Source organism: Ochotona princeps, chromosome 26 (assembly GCF_030435755.1).
Source record: "Ochotona princeps isolate mOchPri1 chromosome 26, mOchPri1.hap1, whole genome shotgun sequence".
Classification (NCBI taxonomy): domain Eukaryota; kingdom Metazoa; phylum Chordata; class Mammalia; order Lagomorpha; family Ochotonidae; genus Ochotona; species Ochotona princeps.
The window spans coordinates 19639062-19662360 of record NC_080857.1 but is presented as its reverse complement, the minus strand read 5'-3'; the positions used below and the strand labels follow the sequence as shown (position 1 = coordinate 19662360).

General features: G+C 40.1%; 1 protein-coding gene across 1 annotated transcript in view; it reads left to right on the top strand.

Annotated features, from left to right (window-relative positions):
* The window catches only part of RBM25 (RNA binding motif protein 25), a 43455-nt gene extending 21787 nt beyond the window's left edge, over positions 1 to 21668 (top strand). The window contains exons 7-19 of the mRNA XM_004584419.3: positions 642 to 827; positions 3743 to 3796; positions 4012 to 4095; positions 7453 to 7739; positions 8263 to 8485; positions 8598 to 8687; positions 10081 to 10154; positions 12917 to 13067; positions 16611 to 16935; positions 17270 to 17544; positions 17873 to 17971; positions 19663 to 19710; positions 20962 to 21668. Coding sequence (XP_004584476.1) covers positions 642 to 827; positions 3743 to 3796; positions 4012 to 4095; positions 7453 to 7739; positions 8263 to 8485; positions 8598 to 8687; positions 10081 to 10154; positions 12917 to 13067; positions 16611 to 16935; positions 17270 to 17544; positions 17873 to 17971; positions 19663 to 19710; positions 20962 to 21054 — 1989 coding nt within the window. The 3' untranslated portion in view covers positions 21055 to 21668. The remainder of the gene's footprint in view (positions 1 to 641; positions 828 to 3742; positions 3797 to 4011; positions 4096 to 7452; positions 7740 to 8262; positions 8486 to 8597; positions 8688 to 10080; positions 10155 to 12916; positions 13068 to 16610; positions 16936 to 17269; positions 17545 to 17872; positions 17972 to 19662; positions 19711 to 20961) is intronic.
* The last annotated feature ends 1631 nt before the right edge of the window (positions 21669 to 23299 follow it).

Sequence of the window (23299 nt, the reverse complement as noted above, 5' to 3'; positions counted from 1 at the left end):
CATATGGGATCCCAGCACATAGAAGGCGAGGCCTTTAGCTGCTAGGCCATCGTGCCGGGCCCGAGATTATGTGTTTCAATTAAACTGTTAATGATGGTGTGAGACGAGGGGCCAAGATTTAGCAATTGAGAGAAGCAAGAGAAAATGGCAAATATCAGTATCTTAAATGATGTTTATTTTTCTGTGTGTTTTTTAAGGATTTTCTTATTTTTACTGGAAATGCAGATCTACAGAGAGGAGAAGAGTCAGATCCTCCATACATTCTTTTAGTTCTCAAACAGCTACACTGGTCAGAGCTGAACTGATCACGAGCCAGGAGCTTCTTCCAGGTCTCCCATGCAGGTGCAAGGGCCCAAGGTTTTGGGCCATCCTCTGTTGCTTCCCAAAACTACAGTCGGGGAACTGGATGGGAAGTGGAACATCCGAGACACAACCTGGTGTCCATATGGGGATGCCAGCAATGCCAGGCAGAGGATTAGCCAGTAGAGAGACTGCACCAACCCCTATAGATTAGCTTTATCCTTTTTTATCCTTTTACTAGGATTAGATATTTGGTGAATGCGTGTTTTTTAATTCTTTTATTAAAATTTACCTTGATTTTTATTTACCCTGAATTTGCAATTTTTTTCTTCCTTTTAAAGAATGCCAGGCCTGAAACTGTCAGTAATGATGATGAAGAAGCTTTAGATGAAGAAACAAAGCGAAGAGATCAGATGATTAAAGGGGCGATTGAAGTTTTAATTCGTGAATATTCCAGTGAGCTAAATGCCCCCTCACAGGAATCTGACTCTCACCCCAGGAAGAAGAAGAAGGAAAAGAAGGAGGACGTATGTATTCCGGCAGTGTGTTTTCATATGATGTCATTCTGAAGCTGTGATTATATTGTCACTTGGAAGAGAAAGCAGTTTCAGGAGAATTTATTTTTATTTATTTATTGTTTTAAAGTTTATTTATTTTTATTACAAAGTCAGATGGAGAGGGAGATCTTCCGTCCGATGATTCACTCCCCAAGTGAGCCGCAACGGGCTGGTGCTGCGCCGATTCTATGCCGGGAACCTGGAACCTCTTCCGGGCCTCCCACACGGATGCTGGGTCCCAAAGCTTTGGGCCATCCTCGAGTGCTTTCCCAGGCCACAAGCAGGGAGCTGGATGGGAAGTGGAGCTGCCGGGATTAGAACCGGCGCCCATATGGGGTCCCGGGGTGTTCAAGGCGAGGACTTTAGCCGCTAGGCCACGCCGCTGGGCCCGAGGAGAATTTATAGTAATATGCAAGTTCAAAGGGAAATTTGGTTTTCTTAAACTCATTTGTTTTTGAATAATCTTAAAAATGATGTGGTATCCTTTAAAAATATTACAAATACGTTATTTCCATGAAAATACTCTAAAACATATTCAAGGAATTTTTATATTATCTTCATTTTTTTAGCTCAGGGCTTTGTTTTTTTTTCCCCTCTTTTAAGATTTATTTATTTTTATTGCAAAGTCAGATATACAGAGAGGAGGAGAGACAGAGAGGAAGAACCTCCATCCGATGGTTCACTCCCCAAGTGAGCACAATGGCCCCAATTGAGCCAGTTAGAAGCCAGGAGCCGGGAGCTTCCTCCAGGTCTCTCACATGGGTGCAGGAACCCAAGGATTTGGGCTGTCCTTGACTGCCTTGGCAGGTCACAAGTAGGGAGCTGGATGGGAAGTGGGGCCACCGGGACTAGAATCGGCACCCATATGGGATCCCGGTGCATGGAAGGCAAGAACTTTGGCCATTAGGCTATTGCACTGGGCCCAGGTTTTTAAAGACTGATTTATTTTGTACTTTTAAGTTACAGAGAGAGAGAATTCTTCAATCTCTTCATTTACTACCCAATGATTGTGATTGAGCTAGATTGATTTGAGGGTGGGACCCTGGGGTTTCTTCTTGTTTTTCCATGTGACACAGGGGCTTAAAGCCTTGGATCATCCTTTGCTGCTTTTCCAGACCATCAAAAATTACTGGGTTGAAAATGTAGCATCCAGGGCACAAACTGGCACCCATACGGGATGCCAGTGCCTCAGGAGGACATTTGGTGTGCTATGCCACACTACTGAGGTGTCCCCCCCCCCGCACAGTGTTTTCTGTGTGTGAAGTGTTCTCATTTTCTGCTTTTGGAATACACTATCATGAAGACTCACTATTACATGTTAATTAAGTTTAGGTTATTTAAAGAAAGAAAAATGTTTCTACAATAACGTTATAATTGGTAATAAAGGGGTAAGGTAAGGTAGTCATTCTGCCTGTGCAGGAAGGCAGCTTTTACTCAGTGAAGATTTGCAGGAATTGCTTACTATTTAGCTGCCTCCCCATAAGATGTTCTGTCTCAGTTCCCTCCATGACAGTAATGATGTGGAACTTACCCGCGGTTGAGTAGTGCTAGAGGAAGCAGTGCTCCCCAGGGAATCAAGTGTAGCCTTTCTGTCCCAATAAGCCAATGGAAGCGTAGGGAGTTAAGGGTGAAAGAATCAGCTTCTTGGATTCAGCTGGGTTAGATTATGGGGGATGAATGATGTTTAAAAATGGGAAGTATTTAGTACCCCTGTGCTATGAGGGATCTTCAGAGAGAACATGGGAAATTGTTATTCCCACCCCTAAGTGCATGATTTCAAAATTTTTGCACAAAAGTTAACAATAGTTTGCATGAAATTTAAGTGCCTTTTTACATGCCATTAGAAACTACGCTGCAAATCGTGTGGATCAAGTTATCAAGGGTGATTAATGGATCATATTTTTTGGGATTTCAGTGCCTCTTTAGAGACATCTAAAGTTTTCTTTGTTGCCAGATAGCCACATAATTTTTACCAGTTGTCTTGGATCTTCCTAATCTGGTTGTAAAACGCCGTCTGGTGATCTGCTGTCCCTGGCACTGATCCACAGTGAGGGCACGCAGGGATTGGGCAGTTGCTTTCTGTAGAGTTGGCTGCTATTCTTTTTTTTTTTTTTTTTTAAAGATTTATTTTATTTTTATTACAAAGTCAGATATACTGAGAGGAGGAGAGATAGAGAGGAAGTGGAGCTGCCGGGATTAGAACCAGCGGCCATATGGGATCAAGGCGAGGACCTTAGCCACTAGGCCACGCTGCCGAGCCCCTTGGCTGCTATTCTTTTACATCAGTTGGAAGGGGAAATAGCAGCTAAACAGAATCCGTGAAGTCTTGTCATATGGTAGAAATCACAGGCACGTTTAGTAGGTGATTGTTTACTGTATGTTTTTTGAAGATTGATTTATTTTTTATTGGAAAGTCAGATTTATTGGCTCACTTCCTGAGTGGCAGCAAAGGCTGAAGTTAAGCCAGTCTAAAACCAGGAGCTTCTTCCAGGTGTCATGTGGATGCGGGATCCCAAAGTTTTGGGCCATCCTTGACTGCTTTCCCAGGCCACAAGCAGGGAGCTGGATGGGAAGCGTGGCCACCGGGACACGAACCAGTGCCCATATGGGATGCAAGGGAAGAACTTTAGCCGCTAGGCTATCTTGCCGGGCCCATGTTTACTGTATCTTGGGGAAGATCACAGGCAAGACCCTGCTACTCTGCAGCTGTCATCATCCTTTGTTTGAGTGTGATTGGAGGAAGTGGTGGGTGCAGGTACTTAGAGACATCTCAAGAGAATTAGCGCATGGGAGTTTTGTCTTGCTTACAGTACAGATGCATAGATAATAAAATACGAGTGGTATAAACTGTTTTTATTTTTTATGTTTTGTGGATTTTTCCGCAGATTTTTCGCCGATTTCCAGTGGCCCCTTTGATCCCTTATCCACTCATCACTAAGGTTTGTTTAAATTGTGGGCTTTGGGAAAGCCTTTGATTATTGACAGTTGCCAATTTTTTTCCCTGACTTTTTCTGAACTTTAGCTTGTTAGGTATTACCGTAAATGTTTTGTTTATTCTCATTTTTTTGTAAGACTATTACAAAATATCTGATTTTTTCAAATTATTAAATTGGTGTTTTATTCATTTCTTCCTGCTGCCTTTGGTTTTTTTTAGGAGGATATAAATGCTATAGAAATGGAAGAAGACAAAAGAGACCTGATATCCCGAGAGATCAGCAAGTTCAGAGACACACACAAGGTAATATTCTTGTTTATTCACTTGATTCCAATCTAGACTTTTTGCAGAAACCAAAGAAAACAGACAAGAAAATCAACTTTACATTAGAATATAATTTTAAATGCCTTTTGTAGGTTTGATATTTAGATAGAAACAAAGAAACAGGAAACCAGTGCCATTTTACAGTGGTCCTTGACATGCTGTACTTAATTTTTTCCACTTACTGACTACTCTGCAGCCATCTCACTTCACTATGAATACAAGTTAAATTTATTTTTAGATTACAACATAAACATCAAGATCAGATTTGGAGTCGGGGACAGCAGGATAACATACACTATAGTGTATTTTTGGGGGCAGTTAATTAACTTAGTCTTAGGAAATTTCCTTTTTTCTTTAGAGCTGAGGTTTAAGATTTATATTTGTGTAGATTTAAGTTGAGTGGGGGAGATTTTAAAAAGTAGGTCAGTGGTACCAGACTTACCAAATTTTAGATGCATGGAAGAACTGTAAATTCCCATAAAGCTAATCTATTCATTGACCCCCACCATTATGATAGAGATCATATGGTGACTAATGCAAGATGAAACTCTCAGCTTGGAAAGTAACAAGGAATAGGATGTAAGTATGAGCTTCTGTTTTTTATTATATTTATGGATGCCCCCTCAGAAAAATATGCAAAGGGGTAACTGGCTTGGAAATGGTATTTGTGCATTTTAAACCCACTCATGAGTTTTGCCCATTGAAAGCTTCTCTCCATGACTGCATCTGTGAATGTTCGCTGATATTATGGATGGGAAAGTGTAAACACTGCGTTATATGTGTTTTCATGGCAGAATAATAAGATGTTATTGACTCTTATTCTGGGACAGAGATCAGCGAAACGTTAAGTATTCATTTTCTTTTTTATGAATCTGATTTTTTCCTCATTGCTTTCAATAAGTCAAGCATCAATGAATCAGTGCTGTTAAACACATATTATCCAAACGCCAGGCCCTAGCTCACACATATGGCTTCTTCAGGAATGAATTTTGCCTATAAACACATAGAATTATCCCAAAATTAGTTTCGAGAGTCAAAATTGCGGTGTGTGCGAAGTCATTTTAGAGGAACAGTTTTGGTTAGATTCAATGTTTAAATTTAGCACTGAGTACACTTAAAAATTATATATAGTTGTGTGTGGTTTATCCCCTTTTGTTTTTGTTTATTTGTGAGACCCTGTTCTTTATTGGTTATGAATAAATCATGTTTTTAAAAATTAATGCAAAAGATACTCTTGCGAGTCTGAGAACCTCTTGGGCATTTCACTGCCTCAGTATTATTTCGCTAAGGGGAATGCTTGGAATTGTAAAGTGTGTTTGGAAAAGGAAAAAGAAAAATTATTTATATTGGGTGTTATGGCTTAATGGGGTATTTGAAACTCCAGCTAAAAAAATGAGCTCAGTGAACCTTTGCATGTTTTGGTTTGAGTTTATTAAATAAGCACAGACTGTCAGGGTATCAGCGTGGCAGGGGGCGTCCATTTACAGCACGGATGAGTCTGAAGAGAGTATCAGGTAAGATTTATGATTCTTTAAAATCTGTCCTTTCTCTTCATTACTTCCTTAACATTTCTTACACTCGCCTCATTTCCTATTTCTCCAGTCACTCTAAAAATACACACATTTATGCTGTATAAATGTTTTTGCATATGTATATAGCATGTAATAACTTTATGAACATTCAGTATAGATCAGATTCAGTCACTTTTTCATTCACTTAGAACCAAACTTGAAGTGAGAGTTCTGAAGTAGATTGTTTACTTGCATAATAGAATAATAGCACAGTAAAATAAGGAAGAGTAAAAAAAAATGAAGGATTTCTGGAAAAGAAATTAATAGTGGAACAGCTAAAATAATCTGTAAGTATCAATCTCAAGTAAATACATTTCTTTAAAAGTGTATGACTTTGAGGTAAGTTATATGTAGTTAGGCTTCATTTTATCGCACAGATATTATGTAAGAACTATTTCAGGAATGAGATTTGCCCCCATAATAGTTTTTCGTTTCTGTCTTCTTTATTATTATTATTATTATTATTATTAGTATTATTATTTTATTTTTATTTTTTTAAATCATTTCTTATCTTTACCCTTTGTAATTTCAATATATTCAGGAATGGCTTTGCCTGTGTTTTACTTTGATTTAGACTGGCACAGCAACTGAATATATTGCTCTCTCATACATTAGCTTTTCTTTCATAATCCTCTATCAGTTCTCTATTCCATGAGGAAGACAGAAAGAGTATCTGAAAGGTAAGATTGCTTTTTAAAGTTGTTTTAAATGCTATACATTATTGAGAAAAGAAAACTGCACATTTTGTTGTTACACTTTAAATTTCATTCCAGTGAAACTAAACGTGGCACCAAAAGGATAAATGTGTATTGGCTTTGTTTGTTTTACCTGTTTGGGGTATATTTTTTTTTCTTTGTGTGGAATCCATGTGGTACATTGGTAATCTTGTCAGGGTACAAACTTGGTCTGCTCTTGTTATTTGGTTTATTTGTGAACCATGTACTTGCTCTTCCTCCCAGAAACATAGCTTGTAGGGAAGGTTAATCCAGTGTTGGCGATCCATGTCCTAGCACAGAATCTGTAAGTTAATACACAATCATTCCTTCCAAGGATGGATTTATCATTGTAAATATATTTTAGTATTTTACAGGCATAATGGGCATAATGCTGCTTTTAATGTTTAAAATGAAAATATTACAATGTATATTTTGCTTGAAGTGAATTGACTTGAAAGTTTCTGTATTTGGTGGGCTGTCTGTCTCAATGTGGGAGTAACATTTCTGTAAAGCAGAAGTCTTGGCTGAATTCAGGTTTTGTTACTTTTGGAGGGAGGGTAAACCAGAGGGCGGATTCTTTAGCTGCATTATGGTGACCAACATTGTTTCTTCACCTACCCCTTTAAAAGTCTAAGCTGGTGTGGGATATCAGCTTATAGCTGCCATCAGTGGTCCCACTGATGCACAGAAATACACAGTGAACAAAATCAATGTTTAGCCAAGTGATTGGATTTCTAGAAATTATTATGAACCACTGCATTTCCTCATGGTCGTTCCACATTGTTGTCATTGAGTGGCCAGCCACACTTGATACAATACCTCAGCATTTAAGATTGTTAACTCTTGGTCTGTGTAGAGTATATGGTTTTGCACGAAATTATCAAGTCTTGTGACTGTTTCAGTTTAATTTGTCAAGTAAAACCACAAGTATTTAATATTAAACTGCCAGTGGTTTTGATGTTTTTGTTGCCAATGTTGGGCATTGCGCTGGGAAATCTCAATACTGAAGCTACAGAGATGACTCTAAAAGTACTTTTATTGGTTTCTAGAAACTGGAAGAAGAGAAAGGCAAAAAGGAAAAAGAAAGACAGGAAATTGAGAAAGAACGGAGAGAAAGAGAGAGGGAGCGTGAAAGGGAACGAGAAAGGCGAGAACGGGAACGAGAAAGGGAAAGAGAACGTGAACGAGAGAAGGAGAAGGAACGGGAGCGGGAACGAGACCGAGATAGGGATCGTGACCGGACCAAGGAGCGAGATCGGGACCGGGAGCGCGAGCGAGACCGGGACCGGGATCGAGAACGGAGCTCGGATCGAAATAAGGATCGGAGTCGATCGAGGTAAGGCTTTGTCGAAGGGCGTTGTTAGAACTAGAGCTCACCAGTTCACATGTCTGTGATGTTAGGTTTTCTGGGTGCTAGGCTTTGCCTGGTGGATGTGGGTGAAGTAACAGTTTTCAACTCTGGTTGGTTTCTCCCTGAAGGTCAGGATTTCCAGAGCGCGGGGATGGAGCACTAACGGGGTTGACAGTCTCTGACTTGCTCATTAGTCTTGTATGTTGGGGAGAATTAGCGATTTTGATTTTTCCTATTGTACACTGTTATATAAAATTAGTTATTTGGACCCTTATTAAGTGTTATTCATTCCTTTCAATATGTTTATGTTCTGTTTACTTTCTATTCTAATTATGGTTATCATTGACTTTAGAGTGTAGTTGAGGTTTGAGATTAGACCGTTTTTGTCTAGCTGATAGATACAACAAATGGTTAATTCTGTTTCTAGTGTTTCTTAGTGTTGTAGGCTTCCTTTCCCTTTGTGTTTATAAGAAAACAAAAACTCAGTTGAAATCTTTGGTTTTTGTAGAGAAAAGAGCAGAGACCGTGAAAGGGAACGGGAGCGGGAACGAGAAAGAGAGCGGGAGCGGGAAAGAGAGAGAGAGCGGGAGCGAGAGAGAGAACGAGAGCGGGAACGGGAGCGAGAGAGAGAGAAAGACAAGAAGCGAGACCGAGAAGAAGATGAGGAAGATGCATATGAGCGAAGAAAACTTGAAAGAAAACTCCGAGAGAAAGAAGCTGCTTATCAAGAGGTAAACTGAAGAAGGGATCTTTATTTCTAAAGCCTAGTGTATTTAGGTCTGTTAAAAGGGTGTTGAATCCTTTATCCAAATTGCTAAAACTCCCCCCCCACACTTTTTTTAGCGCCTTAAAAATTGGGAAATCAGGGAACGGAAGAAAACTCGGGAATATGAAAAGGAGGCTGAAAGAGAAGAAGAAAGGAGAAGAGAGATGGTAAGTTACAGATTACAAATATAAGTACAGCAGGTGTTTCCTATGAATTGTAAATGAAAGTAAGTCACAGAATTTTTTTGAAGATTTATTTATTTTTAATGAGAAATCAGAGATCTTTGAGTCACTGGGTCACTCTTCTAGTGGCTGTAGTAGTCGGAGAGCTGGGGACATCTGAATCCAGGAGCTTGTAGCCTCTGTGTCTCCTACTTGAGTGCTGGGTGCCCAGGACTTGGCCCATCCTGAGCTGCTTACCCAGGCACATTACGGGTTAAATGGGTAGGAAGTGAAGTGCCCAGGACTTGTTCCAAAGTCCACATGAAAATGGAGATTTAGCCTGCTGTGTCATGATTGCAGCCCGTGTTTGTCGGATTTATAGAATATTCTGTAGGGAGCTGGCACTTGGAACACCATATCCTGCATTAGTACAGATTCCAGACCTGGACTGCCTTCATGCTAATGCACCCTGAAGGCTTTTTTATGAAGCACTAGGTTAATCCCATCAGAGTTCTCATGCCATATTCACTTTGTGCCGTTGTATACTGGGGTATTGGAGACAACAGAAAATTCATATCACAATAGGTATTTTTCTGATACTTTCATTGCTTTGTGTCAGTGTTTACACTCCCTTTGGCAATATCATGGCTGTTTATGATGAGCTGTATGATTTGTTTGAAAAGCCTTCATTTTAATTTTTTTAATATTTTACAATACTGTAAGAATTTCAGAAGTAAAAATCTTTTGGGTTGGTGGTTGGTAAGTAATACCAGCATTCCTTGTCTGAGTGCCAGTCTGAGTTTTGCCTGCCCTGCTTCTGATGTGGTTTGATGTTAACTTTTCTGGAATAGCGGAGAATAATCATCTAGTTTCTTCAGCCTCTGACACCATACGGGAGGAAGACTTTGGTGGAGTGCTAGTGTCTGGGTTTGTCCTGACCCGGCCAAGCCCTGGCCGTGGGCACTGGGGGAGGGACCCAGTTCGTGGAAAATCTCTGACTCTGCCTCCCCTTTCCCCCCTCCTCAACTCCATCTTTGTAGAGTCCCTGACAGAAACTGGAATCAGTAGCTACAACTGGGAACAAGCCCTCAGTCACTTCAATTTGAGACGTTGTCATCCTTAATTGCTATTTTGTTTTCTTTTCCTTCCCTTTTTATTTTTTTTTAAGATTCATTTATTTGATTGAAAGGCATGGTTAGTCTTACGTTTCGTGGCTAAGTGCTAAAGTTCCTTGTTTTGCCAGTGAAAGCTAAACAATGTCTTATGTGATTCACATTTGATATGAAACATATGAGGTCCATGAAGTGTAAGTAATGTGGATAAGTGAAATTGTTCTTGGGTGGGGGAAGGAATCATCCCATTGTCTTGTATGTTAAATGTATCCTTCATTTCCTCATAGGCGAAGGAAGCTAAGCGACTAAAAGAATTCTTAGAAGATTATGATGATGATAGAGATGATCCTAAATATTACAGGTAAAGCAATCTTGTTTATAAACTAATATCTTCAGCTTTTAATCTGCTACATTTTCCCTGCTGTCAGATAATACACGTTTATCAACTGCACTAAATAGGATTTCACATTTCGTCCTGGACCCACTGCTGCATAGTTTTCAAAGTTTTTAATAATAAATGTATTTTATTTTTGATGATGTTTACATAGTTGAGAAGGGATGTATGCCCATGTGAACCATCTGCTGAACCACGTGAGAGCCGAGTTGGGGTGGGGCAGACGGGACTGGCTGTAGTACCCACCGGTAAGATCCAGAATGGGTGTGGGCTGGTCTGGTAGGACTGGTGTACCTTCCAGTGAATGCTGGGACCGCAAGTGGGCCAGTCAGGCTGGGCCAAGATCCCACCAGAGTGTGCAAGAGCTGCGGCTGGATGGTCACCTGGTGGAGCAGCTTGGGGAACTGCTCTGTCAGGACGCAGTCCCTGCTGGTGAGCGCAAGAACTGAGGCTGGGGGTGGAGTGTTTGGGCTAGTTGCTAGCATGCACTGGCAGATGTGACAACCAGGATAGGTTGCAGAACAGGCTTGGTGGGGCTGCAGTGACTAACTTTTATGACTACCTAGGCTTGTCTAAAAAATTTTGTCTTCAAGTATTCAGAGAATTTATACATGAATAAAAAGTAATGTATTGTGGGTCAAGCCATAAGAGCACCAGTTCAAGTCCTGGTTCCAGCCGAGTGCCATCTCCCCGCTGAAGCAGTAGAAGTTAGCCAGTAATCTGAGGCCCACATGAAGCTCTTGACTCCAGGTCTTGGCCTAGCTCAGCCACAGCTGTTGATTTCATCTAGAGTGAACCAGAGAATAGCATCTTCCTGTCTTTGCCTTCTCTCCCAACTTTCCTCCATCCCTCCCCACGTTTGTATCACTATGAAGCGAGGACTCTGGTTGCCTTTTGTCACCTGTGTTCTCCATGAGGTTTTTTTCCTTTCTTTTATTTTATTTAGTGCTTTGGTTTTTCCTTCCTTAAAAGGAGGTCACTTTATTGTGGTTGTATTCACCAAATGCCTATAATAACCAGGAGTGAGCCAGAGAGGATCAGGAACTGAGAGCTCCATGTGGTTCTCTCATCCTGGGGACAGAAGCCGAAGGCTATACTACCAGCTACTGCCTCACGGTGTGTGTGTCACCAGGAAGTCAGGCTTGTGTAGAGCTGAGACATGAACTCAAACATTCTAAAGTGGACCTGGGTTTCAGAGTGCTATACCACCTGCCACTCTATAGTGTTTAAACTACTCCCATTCTAGCATTAATAACTTTCTGTAAAATTGTTTTCTTCTGATACCTGCTATTCACACTGAATATTCCATAGGATGTTGCTTGATAACCATTTTGTGTGTCTCATGTTTTACATGAAGCCCGTGTAATGAAGGCGTTTGAGATACATATATTAATTGATACATATATTTATACATTATGTATCAATTTATGTAATATATAATTTATAATATGGAAGTATATATCAGTATATAATATATTATCAACTTATATGTGATATATCATAAAATATCAGTACATTGGATCTAAACCACTTAAATTTGAAATACCAAGATAAATTGGAAGCATGCCAAAGGTGGGAATTTCATCTAGAAAAAAGCCTGAAAGACATTAAAATTATCGAAGACTATGGCTAGTGATGGCTCAGTTGGCCCCTGCCTACAAGCACTGGTATCTCATATGAGTGATGCTTCATGCTCCGGCAGCTCCACTTCCCATCTAGCTCCCTGCTTGTGGCCTGGGAAAGCAGAAAAGGACGAGCCAGAGCCAAGGGACCTTGCAGCCTTGTGGGAGACCCTGAAAAGACTGGCTCCTGTTAGATTGGCTTATCCCTGGCTGTTGCAGCTATTTGGAGAGTGAACTGTCAGATGGAAGATCTTTCTGTGTCTCCTCTCTGTAAATCTGCCTTTCCAATGAAAATAAATTTTAAAAACTATCATATGGCAGTGCATAGCTCCCACATTCCAAAACATTCTTTATAAATCTTTTTTTTTTAAGATTTATTTATTTTTATTACAAAGTCGGATTAACAGAGAGGAGTAGAGACAGAGAGGAAGATCTTCCATCCGATGATTCACTCCCCAAGTGACTGCAACGGCCAGTGCTGCGCCGATCCGAAGCCGGGAACCTGGAACCTCCTCCGGGTCTCCCACACAGGTGCAGGGTCCCAAGGTTTCGGGCCGTCCTCGACTACTTTCCCAGGCCACAAGCAGGGAACTGGATGGGAAGTAGAGCTGCCAGGATTAGAACCGGTGCCCATATGGGATCCCAGAGCGTGCAAGGCGAGGACTTTAGCCGCTAGGCGCACGCCACCGGGCCCACCAAAACATTCTTAACTGCCAGGTAGAGAATCTTTGCTATGTATTCTGTACTGCTTCTTCTGGAATTTTTCTACAAGGAAGTGAGTGGAGTTAAGAAACATAATTATTAGTGGTATTGATATTGTTTTTCCCCCATGTATCCAGGAAATTAGATCTCCATTCATCCCCTTAAAGCTACCTTGTAAATTTGTTTTAGACTCTGAAAAGGAACATGGTAATTAAGACTTGATTGCTTTTTACATGTAAACATGTGGTGGACACATTATGTGTACCTTTTATGGATAATGAACATTAAGCCAGTCATTCTCTTCACATGATTTTTTTTCTTTTAAAAAAGGTGCTGTGGATGCGTTGGGTATAATGCTTGATGCTCTGAAAACTAAATGTGGCCCTTTATCATTTACCTTTGCAGAGGAAGTGCTCTTCAGAAAAGGCTGCGTGATAGGGAAAAGGAAATGGAAGCTGATGAGCGAGATAGGAAGAGAGAGAAGGAAGAGCTGGAGGAAATCAGGCAGCGTCTCCTGGCAGAAGGACACCCGGACCCGGATGCAGAGCTCCAGAGGGTAAGATGCTATATTGGATGTGAAGATTTTGCTGTAGATCATCACATCACTTTGAAACCAACTTTCAGTTTACTACTCAGCAAGGGAAAATATACTTCATAGTGAAAAGAATGTGTTTGCATATGGGAGGTTTTAGTGCCTTAAAAATTGCTTTTTAAAAGACAGAGCTGGGGCATCATGGGGAGGGAGTATGCTTGCGTTTGATGGATAACTTTTTTTTTTTTAAGATTTATTCTTGGGCCCGGCGGCGTGGCCTAGCGGCTAAAGTCCTCGCCTTGAAAGCCCCGGGATCCCATATGGGCGCTGGTTCTAATCCCGGCAGCTCCACTTCCCATCCAGCTCCTTGCTTGTGGCCTGGGAAAGCAGTCGAGGACGGCCCAAGGCTTTGGGACCCTGCACCTGCGTGGGAGACCCGGAAGCGGTTCCTGGTTCCCGGCATCGGATCGGCGCGCATCGGCCCGTTGCGGCTCACTTGGGGATTGAATCATCGGATGGAAGATCTTCCTCTCTGCTTCTCTGTGTATATCTGGCTGTAATAAAATGAATAAATCTTTATTAAAAAAAAACCCTTGAACCTTTAAAAAAAAAAAGATTTATTCTTGTTTTTATTGCAAAGTCAGATATATATAGAGGAGGAGAGACAGAGAGGAATATCTTCTGTCCGATGATTCACTCCCCAAGTGAGCGCAATGGCCGGTACCGTGCTGATCTGAAGCCGGGAAACAGGAGCTCTTCCAGGTCTCCCACGTGGATGCAGGGTCCCAAGGATTTGGGTCGTCCTCGACTGCTCTCCCAGGCCACAAGCAGGGAGCTGGAGCGGAAGCAGGGTTGCCAGGATTAGAACTGGCATCCAAATGGCATCCCGGTGTGTTCAAGGCAAGGACTTTAAGCGCTAGGCCATCGCACTGGACCCTGATGGATAAGTTCTCAAAGGCCCAAAACAGCCAGGATGAGGACAGCCTGAGCAGGAGCTCTGAACTCCTTTCCAGGCTCCCACGTGTGGGTCAGGGTCCGAAACACTTGATTCTTTGCTCCCTGCCAAGTGCATTAGCAGCAACTGTATCAGAAATTTAGTAAATGGAACTAGATTGAGCATTCTGATACTAGGACATCTCAAGATGCAAGTTAACAACTCACTGTATCGTAATGCCTACCCCAGAATTTTTATTTTTTTAGAAATATGAGTGTATAATGATTTACACCATCTTAAGTGTCTTGTTGTCTTACTATATTGTGAATCTAAAAGAAATTGTGAAAAAAAATTTTTTTTAAAAAGATTTTATTTATTCTTTATTGCAAAGTCAGATATACAGAGAGGAGGAGAGACAGAGAGGAAGATCTTCCGTCCGATGATTCACTCCCTAAGTGAGCACAACGGCCAGTGCTGTGCCAATCCGAGGTCGGGAACCAGGAACCTCTTCCAGGTCTCCCACATGGGTGCAGGGTCCCAAAGCATTGGGCCGCCCTCACCTGCTTTCCCAGGCCACAAGCAGGGAGCTGTATGGAAAGTGGAGCTGCCGGGATTAGAACTGGCGCCCATATGGGATCCTGGCGCGTTCAAGGCGAGGACTTTAGCCGATAGGCCACGCTGTCAGGCCCGAAATTTGTCAAAATTTTGTTGCTTATGCGTGATTTTCATTAACATAAGCCATCTTGTTACATTTCTTTTGTTTTTCAAAATGAAACATTTTTTTCTTGTGAAAGCAAGTACTTATATGAACACACAGAAAGTTTAGACAATATTTGTAAACAGTATTGAAGCTATTTGAAGACCCAGTTATTGGTAAAGGTGTTTAGAAACTTGTGATTGTGCTGAGTGGTTAACATGGGGTCAGGGGCTGGTGTTGTGGTGCACTGTCCTAAGCCACTCGTTTTGCTGCTGCTGTTCTGTATCAGTTCATCTTGTGGCTGCTGTGCTTCTCTGATCCAGTTGTAAGCAGCTGGTGCTCCTTGGAGAGCACTGGAAGATGGTGCACACACTTGGGCCCTTGCCACCCATGGGAGACCCAGAAGGTATTCCGGGGCATCTGCCTGCAGTCTGCATCAGTCCTGTATTTGGGGCTGTCTTGACAGTGTGCCAGCAGGTTAAGATCTTTATCTTTGCCCCTGTTTCTGCAACGCCACCTTTTAAATTAAAAAAAAAAAAAAAAATATATATATATATATATATCAGTTGTTTAAGACACCACCTTGTGCCGTTGTGCTGGACCTGTTTGTAATCAGTGCAGGTGCTGTGATCATTTTAAAAATGTTACCAGGTTATAAAGGACTGCACTATTGTAGCAACTTGGGGAAATTAAGTTGAGGGGGAAGGATTTTGAGGGGGCAAATCCCAGTTTCTAGAAAAGTGTAACAAAAAATTTAAAAAAACCCAACAAAATTATATTACTACATGTATTTGCCCCAGATCTTAAATATTCTGAGTGGGACTGTAATGTGAATGCTGGTTTTGTTTGGTTTTGGTTTTGGTTTTGGTTTTCGCTGTGCTTTTAAGTTATTTACAACCTTCCAAGAGGATTTTATTAACTTATTTCTGTAATGTCTTCTCCATACTTTTACCATCAAGACATACTGTCAGTCTATGTTTTAGCATGGAAACATTATTTGAGGAATGTTTGTTTTCATTCTTCCACAAAATATTTGAATGCCTTTAGAGTAGTCATTGTTAATTCTTTGTGACTTCATAATATGCCATGTACAAGTTTGAATGTTTTATATGATTAGGATACAATTCTAGTATCATTTATGTTTGAGAGGTATTCTTTAAAAATTATTTTTATTAGAAAGTTAGATTTACAGTGACAAGAAGAGACAGAGCCAGCAGCCTTCTATGCGTTCACTCCCCAAATGGCCACAATAGAACTGAGCTGATCAGCACCCACGAGCTTCTTCTGGGTCTCCCACTTGGGTGCTTGGTCCCAAAGCCTCAGGCCATCCTCTACCGTTTTCCCAAGGCAAAAGCAGAGATGAATGGGAAAGGGAACAGCCGGGGTGCAAATTGACTACCATATGGGTTTCTGTTGTTTGCAGTAGAATAGAGTATTGGCGTGTTGTACCACTGCACCACGCTATTATTTTGGCATAAACTTTTGACTCCATTTTCCCCCTGGTGTTTATGAATACAAATGTAAATACCAGGTTTACAAATTGCCTATGAAGAGCAAATATTGATATGTTATCAAGCTGTCGGTTGAACTTCCTTTTATGTTTTTGGGTTTTTGGGGGTGTGGTATTGGAAATTTTTTATATTAAAAGTATAAATAAAGAGAAAGGATGACGGAGAGAGACATATAGTGGAACTGGCCCCACATTTTGTTATTACCTGGATATAATTTCTTTAACAAATACATTGTTTCTTTCTGAGGAGTTTCCTAGTTCCTAGTATATTCAAAAGATTTCTTAGTTTTCTGCTTATAGAAGGAGACAGCATTACATTAGTACTAATCAAAAACAAAAAGGTAAACTTTAAAATAGTAATGTAAAGCCAGTGTAAGTTGAATCAAGTACAACGTAGTCTCTTAAGAGTGGCTTGCTTTGTTGCAGATGGAACAAGAGGCCGAGCGACGTAGACAACCACAAATTAAACAAGAGCCAGAATCAGAAGAGGAGGAGGAAGAAAAACAAGAAAAAGAAGAAAAACGAGAGGAACCTATGGAAGAGGAGGAGGAACCGGAACAGAAACCTTGTCTCAAGCCCACGCTGAGGCCCATCAGCTCTGCCCCGTCAGTCTCCTCTGCCAGTGGCAACGCGACTCCCAACACTCCTGGGGATGAGTCTCCCTGCGGGATCATCATTCCTCACGAGAACTCACCCGACCAGCAGCAGCCCGAGGAGCACAGGCCAAAAATAGGACTAAGTCTGAAACTGGGTATGTGGACCTTCACATGCTCCTGTTTTACTTTATAAGAAAAAATAAAAGTGTTGTTAATGTGATAGTAGGTAGTTAGAAAATTATTCACAATGCCTTTCTAGCTCACGATTGTTTTCATAGTTCTAATGGTGCTCCTAAATCTGCAGCTGCCTGTGTTCTGTGAAGAAGTGAAAAGTTAAATTTTCTAGCACTTGTGAGTAGTGAGTTGATTTTTTTAGTTGGGAATTTTCTCTGAGATTCGTGGAAATACGTTTTTTACACATTTTTGGGGATGGTAGGTTGTAAATTTTGTTGTTTTAGACATTGAGCTAAAGCAGTGTTTTTGCTATAGGTGCTTCTAACAGTCCTGGACAGCCTAATTCTGTGAAGAGAAAGAAACTAGCTGTAGATAGTGTGTTTAACAAATTTGACGATGAAGACAGTGACGATGTCCCTCGAAAAAGGAAGCTGGTTCCCTTGGATTATGGTGAAGATGACAAGAATGCCACCAAAGGAACTGTGAACACTGAAGAAAAACGTAAACACATTAAAAGTCTTATTGAGAAAATTCCTACAGCCAAGCCTGAGCTATTTGCTTATCCGCTGGATTGGTCAATTGTAGATTCTGTAAGTACAAATTGCATTTCATAATGTTATGAGGAAGCTGGTTGATATAATGATGTAATTGTATTGATGGCAAAGAAGGATGGTCATCATTGTGTGAAGAATTTTGACAGCTAATAAATGCCTTGGCCAAGGAATTTGTTATTGGGAAAATTAGTGTTAGTGTTTCAGTATTTAACATCTTAACAGATTACAAGGAAATGATTGTCTTGATTATTGCCTGTTCTAAAATTTTTAATGAGCATAGTTGATTTTACTCTTAAGTCTGAGATTTGTAGGACTTAATAAGTTTGGTTAAAAAGAATAATAATAATACTGGTTTATTTCATAGATACTGATGGAACGACGGATTAGACCCTGGATTAATAAGAAAATCATAGAATACATAGGTGAAGAAGAAGCTACGTTAGTTGATTTTGTTTGTTCCAAGGTTAGTCTTCATTGTTTTGTCGTGTTTTTTTTAAGATCTAGCATCATTGATGTGTGGCAAGTGAACCAGCAGTTGGACTGTCTGTATTTCTCCTCTCTGTCTCTGTCTTAGGCAAATCTAATAATTATGTTTCATATACGATTTTTGAAAAAAAATATTTTGTTGCAAAAGAAGTTTTTAAAAAATTTTATTTATTTTCATTGGAACATCAGATTTATGGATAGTCGAGACAAAAAGATCCGTTTGCTGGTTTACTCTGTAAGTGCACACAAAGGCTGGAGCTGAGCTGATCTGAAGCAAAGAGTCAGAAGCTTTTTCTGGGACTCCCATGCAGGTGCAGGATCTCAAGGCTTTGGGCCATCTTCGACTGCTTTCCCAGGCCGTGGCCAGGGAGCTATTTGGGAAGTGGGGCAGCTGGAACATGGAGTGGGGATCCCAGCAAATGCAATGTGAGGACTTTAGCCATTTGGCTACTGCATTGGGCCGTGGTGTATATTTTAAGCTTCTTCCAAATTTTCTCAGAATGTCCATTTTGTATGAACATTTTGAAGACCTTGAATATGATCAACAGAATCTTGAGTTGACATCAGCTATGGTCACTGGCGTGTATCCCAGCTTCTCCAGTTCTGATTCAGTTTTATTTTTGTTTTGACCATTACCCTCTATATGTCCTCCCATTTGTCTTCTGAAAGGTAATGGTTATTACAGTAAAGGCTCCATTTATGTCAAGATGTACAAGTCAAGTTTGAGTTTGAATTAGGAGATAGAGCATATAGTGATTAAGGTTTCCAAATTTAAACATGTTATAAAGAAGGGCTGGCATGATGGCTTCACAGGCTCATTCTTGCCTGCCAGTGCTAGCTGCACATGTAGGTGCCGGTTGGTGTTCTGACTGTCCCACTTTTGATCTGGCTTCCTGTTTATTGTCTGGGACCCTGAACCCATGTGAGAGACCTGGAAGAAACTCCAAGCTCCTGGATTGTGGCCATTCAGGAAGTAAAAAAAATCCAGCAGATCTTTGTCTCTGTGTATCACCTTCTCTGTGTAAGCCTGCCTTTCAAATAAATGCAGTAGTCATCCCTATCTGGCCTGCTGGGCTCACTCTTTCCTTGAAGTTTTCTCGTGGACCTATGCTATGGCATTGTATGTCAAGCCTGTGGCTCCTGGAGCTAGCGTTCTACATGGGACCAATGGTTCCACTTCTGATTCTCTGCTAGCTGCAGCTGGCTCACATGCTTTGGCTTTTGTCCTTGAACCAACCAAGTTGCAGCCATTGTGGCCATTTGGAGAGTGAACCAGCAAATGAATGTTTTGTCTCTCCTTTCTTTGTAAATTTGCCGATCTGAAGTCAGGAGTTTCTTTTAGGTCTCCCCCATGGATGCAGGGTGCCAAGGCTTTGGCCCATCCTCCTTCTTTCTTAGGCTACAAGCAAGGGGCTTGATGGGAAGTGTGGTTGCCGGGATATGAACCTGTGGCCATACAAGGTCCCCACACTTGCAATGGGAGGATTAGCCAATTGAGCCATCATGCCAGTTCCCAAATGAAGAAACCTTTTAAAAAAATTAATGAAGAGTTTTCCTAAGCCATGGGAAGTCTCATGTGAATGTGAAGGTTTCATCTGGGAACGTTTATTGTCTGTTTGCTATGTTTGTTTATTTTGGAACATGACAAATTATATTCATTTTCTTTAGGTTATGGCTCACAGTTCACCTCAGAGCATTTTAGATGATGTTGCTATGGTAAGTTAGTACTCAACTGCCATCAGCAGCTTTAATGTTTTTATCAGCAACCTGATTGATAAATTTTATTAATTTCGTGCATATGTTGATTTGAGAAACTTTCAACTAACATTTGAATATGCATTGGAAGAGGTTAATGTCACCCACAGCTAGGTATTACTACCCCACGCAAAAAGTGCAACTAACATTGTGCTAGTAGGATAAACAATAGAACCTTTGCCCTGAATGAACTTTGGTTTCATTTTGTGCCCCTATTTTATTTCTCAATTATCACGTCTATGTGAATTAATGCTTCTGTGTATTTTAAACCTGTGGTCATTTCTGGTGCACAGTTTGCAACATTGAGAAACTAAGAAAAATTTTCTTCTTTTGGGTACTTAGTATTTATTTTCAGAGTACCACATTTCCTGGTAGTAGTACCTTTGCAGTGTAGTTATATTTCCTCCAGTATACAAAGGGACTGAGGTTCAGTGAGGTTAGGTAACCCAAAGGGATATAATTACTAAGAAGTAGAAATGGGATTTGATCCTTTGAAGTTTGGCTACAGATCCAGTTCTCTCAATTTCTGCTCTTAACTGCCTCAGTGCAGACCTGCTGCGTGAGGTCACTGCGCACCAAGGAAATGATGCCCTGCAGTTTAGGTTAGCTGTCTTATTTAGAAGAAAACGGAGATGGCCAACCTTTGCGTAGAAGATAAGTAGTGCGTGTGCCAGAGTGGCACTCGACTCAGAAGTTGATAGATAATTGGGTTTATCTTCAGTAGTCTTGTTTCCTGTGGTGATGATGAGCTTTGCTTTCTTGTATCCAAAAAGCCATTTTTAAAATGTTGTACATACTTATGTTTATTTCTGTGTCATTTATAATGTCATAGCTAAATGTTGGACAAGACCAAGTTCTTCCGAAGTTATTGTTTTTTTTTTTTTTATGATAAGCATATGTTCTTCTAGGCAGCAGTTTTTCCAGCTTATGTATAAGTGCTGTTACCTCTTAAGATAAAATTCATAAGTAGAAGTTACAGTAAATTTTGGATCCAAATTGCTGTTGTTAGTGTTTGTAAACTCTGGAGTTGATGAATAAAATGTTTGTAGTTTATGTGTGCTACCTAATACACTTCTTAAAAAACGGAGATTTCCTGTAAGTTTCTTGATTGAAGGTGAGTGTCCTGTAAGTAGATAACCCTCTCTGTGCTCGTCACTGTGAGCACTGCTGCTGATCGCTTGTTCACACGTGCTGTGTCTTTTTTTCTTGTAGGTACTAGATGAAGAAGCAGAAGTTTTTATAGTCAAAATGTGGAGGTTATTAATATACGAAACAGAAGCCAAGAAAATTGGTCTTGTGAAGTAAAACTTTCACAGTTGAATTTCATTTCATATTTCTTCCTTCTCACTCTTCAGAGGACTTTGAATTTTTCTTTGTCTTCAAAGATATCTGTGAGATTGTAATTTTTTTTTAATGTAGAAAATGTGAATTTTTTGTCCTAATTTGTTGGTGCCTTCTGCACTTCCTTGGTTGTAAAGTCATCTGAGTCCTTGATTCTCTTTATACTCGCCAGGTACAAATGACTGGTATGTTTTATAAGCCACAACTGCTGTACACAACCTATCTCAGAATCTTGTTCTGCTGATTTATTCCTTGTACATATTGAAATGACTTCCCCAGGGTTTTTCTTTTTTTTTTTTTTCAGACTCACTTAGTGTTGAACTGTGCTATATTAGAAGCCAACATGAACTGTTTTTATTGGATACCAATGAAATCTGTTACCACCTCACTCCCTCCCCCCTTTTGATCAAAACTGGCAAGCCCTCCTGAAGGCGTGAAATTGAAAATTAGAATGCAGAATTAGACAATCTCCTCCTGTCATATTTATCTTTGTGCGAATGTATGTGTAGAAGTCTGCCCTAATTTGCTTTCATTTCTGGTAACATTTCGTATTTGAAGAACAGTTATAAAGGAACGTGACTCTGCTATAGTTAATGAAGTTTGTTGGTTTGTCAGAGCATGGTATTTTCTGGTGAGCAACACTTTGGTGATAGGAGGTAGCTTTGCTATTAATGGGTGGCTGCTTCAACTTCTCTTTACAAGAATGTGAATCTTCCCCCCTCCCCCTACTGCTAATTTCATTGCCTAGGAAGGAGGTAGATCTTAAAATTCTGATAATATTAATTAATTTCATGCACTTCATTAATTTCATGTCCTTCGTTTAATTTTGATTTACCTTTTGTTTTTTTAAAAATTTCTGGATGCATAAGTGAAAAGAAAACTATCTAAAAGAGAAAATTAGGGAAATTTTCAGACAAGTAGAGTTTAACCAAACAGTAGGAATCCAATTTGGCAATTTATAATGTTTACATCATATTTCCAAAGAAAAATCATTCAGGGCAGTTACCAAGTATTAACTATTGTCTCATCAAAGTTTCAAAGTGGACTGATGACTTTCCATGTTTAGAGACACACCTAGGGCTTTCTTTTAGATAATACAGCAGCACTTCACTAGGGAGCAAAATTACCTGAAAATGTATCAAGTTTCAAATAGTTCTCAGCACAAATTAGGTACAGCTGTTCCCCTTGCCTTTGAAAGAATGGTAAAAGCTGGCCTTAGAAAATCTGTGAGCCTGAGTTACTGATTTTTTTTAAAGTGTCTTCAGCGGATATTTGGAAATATTGTTCTTAAATTTGAGCCATGACATGGTTCCATTATGTAAATATTTCAAATATTAAAATGTATATATTTGATCTTGGGGACTCATTCTTTGAGATTCTTGTAAATAAATGGCATCATGTTGAAATTGTGTGGTGCGTACTACAAAACTTGAAAGTATGGACTGATATGGGTTTAATTCTTATGACATCAAAAGGTCAAAGAGGCCATTTACCTTTTGAATGAATCTAATATGCATCTATGGAAATACCTCGAAATATAATGCTGTAACTTAATTCTGGTTTCTCAAGGGGAAATTTAACATACTCCTTGATATTTACAAGTTTATATACTGGTCTTTTCCTTAGATTCATTCCCCAGCCAACTTCAGGTAAATTTTATTTCCCTTACTGTTCCTTTCTTACACCCTAATTTCTCCTTTATAAGTTAACATATCCAGGAGATTTAAGCATCTCCAGGCAAGTTTTGGCAGGATTCGAGTTCATATCCCAACATTTCTTTCAAGTGATCACAGTAAATCAAGTCTAGGAAGTTAATCTGATGCCATTTCAAATCGACGGTTAGCTTCACAACAAACCTGTTGATTTTTAGAGTTTTTTTTGTTTCTTTCTCTTCTAGAGTTTCATGCGAACAATTGAACATGTATAAGTCATTATATTCTAATATCTTGGAAAATACACTTGAGAAATTTCTATTAAACCTCTTAATTGTCTAGATTACATTTATCATAAGTTAAAACTGTATGAAACTCCTAAACCACTCTTGACTTTTTTCATTTACCCCTTACAAATGTTATGTACATGTATATACAAGGAGGAAAGGTGAGTATACAGCGGAGGTAGTTCTGCCTGGTGTACACCTGGATGGCCTGGCTTGGGGGTCGGGGCTGTTGAAACGCAGATTTATTGTTTTGACAGGTTGGTTTTCTGA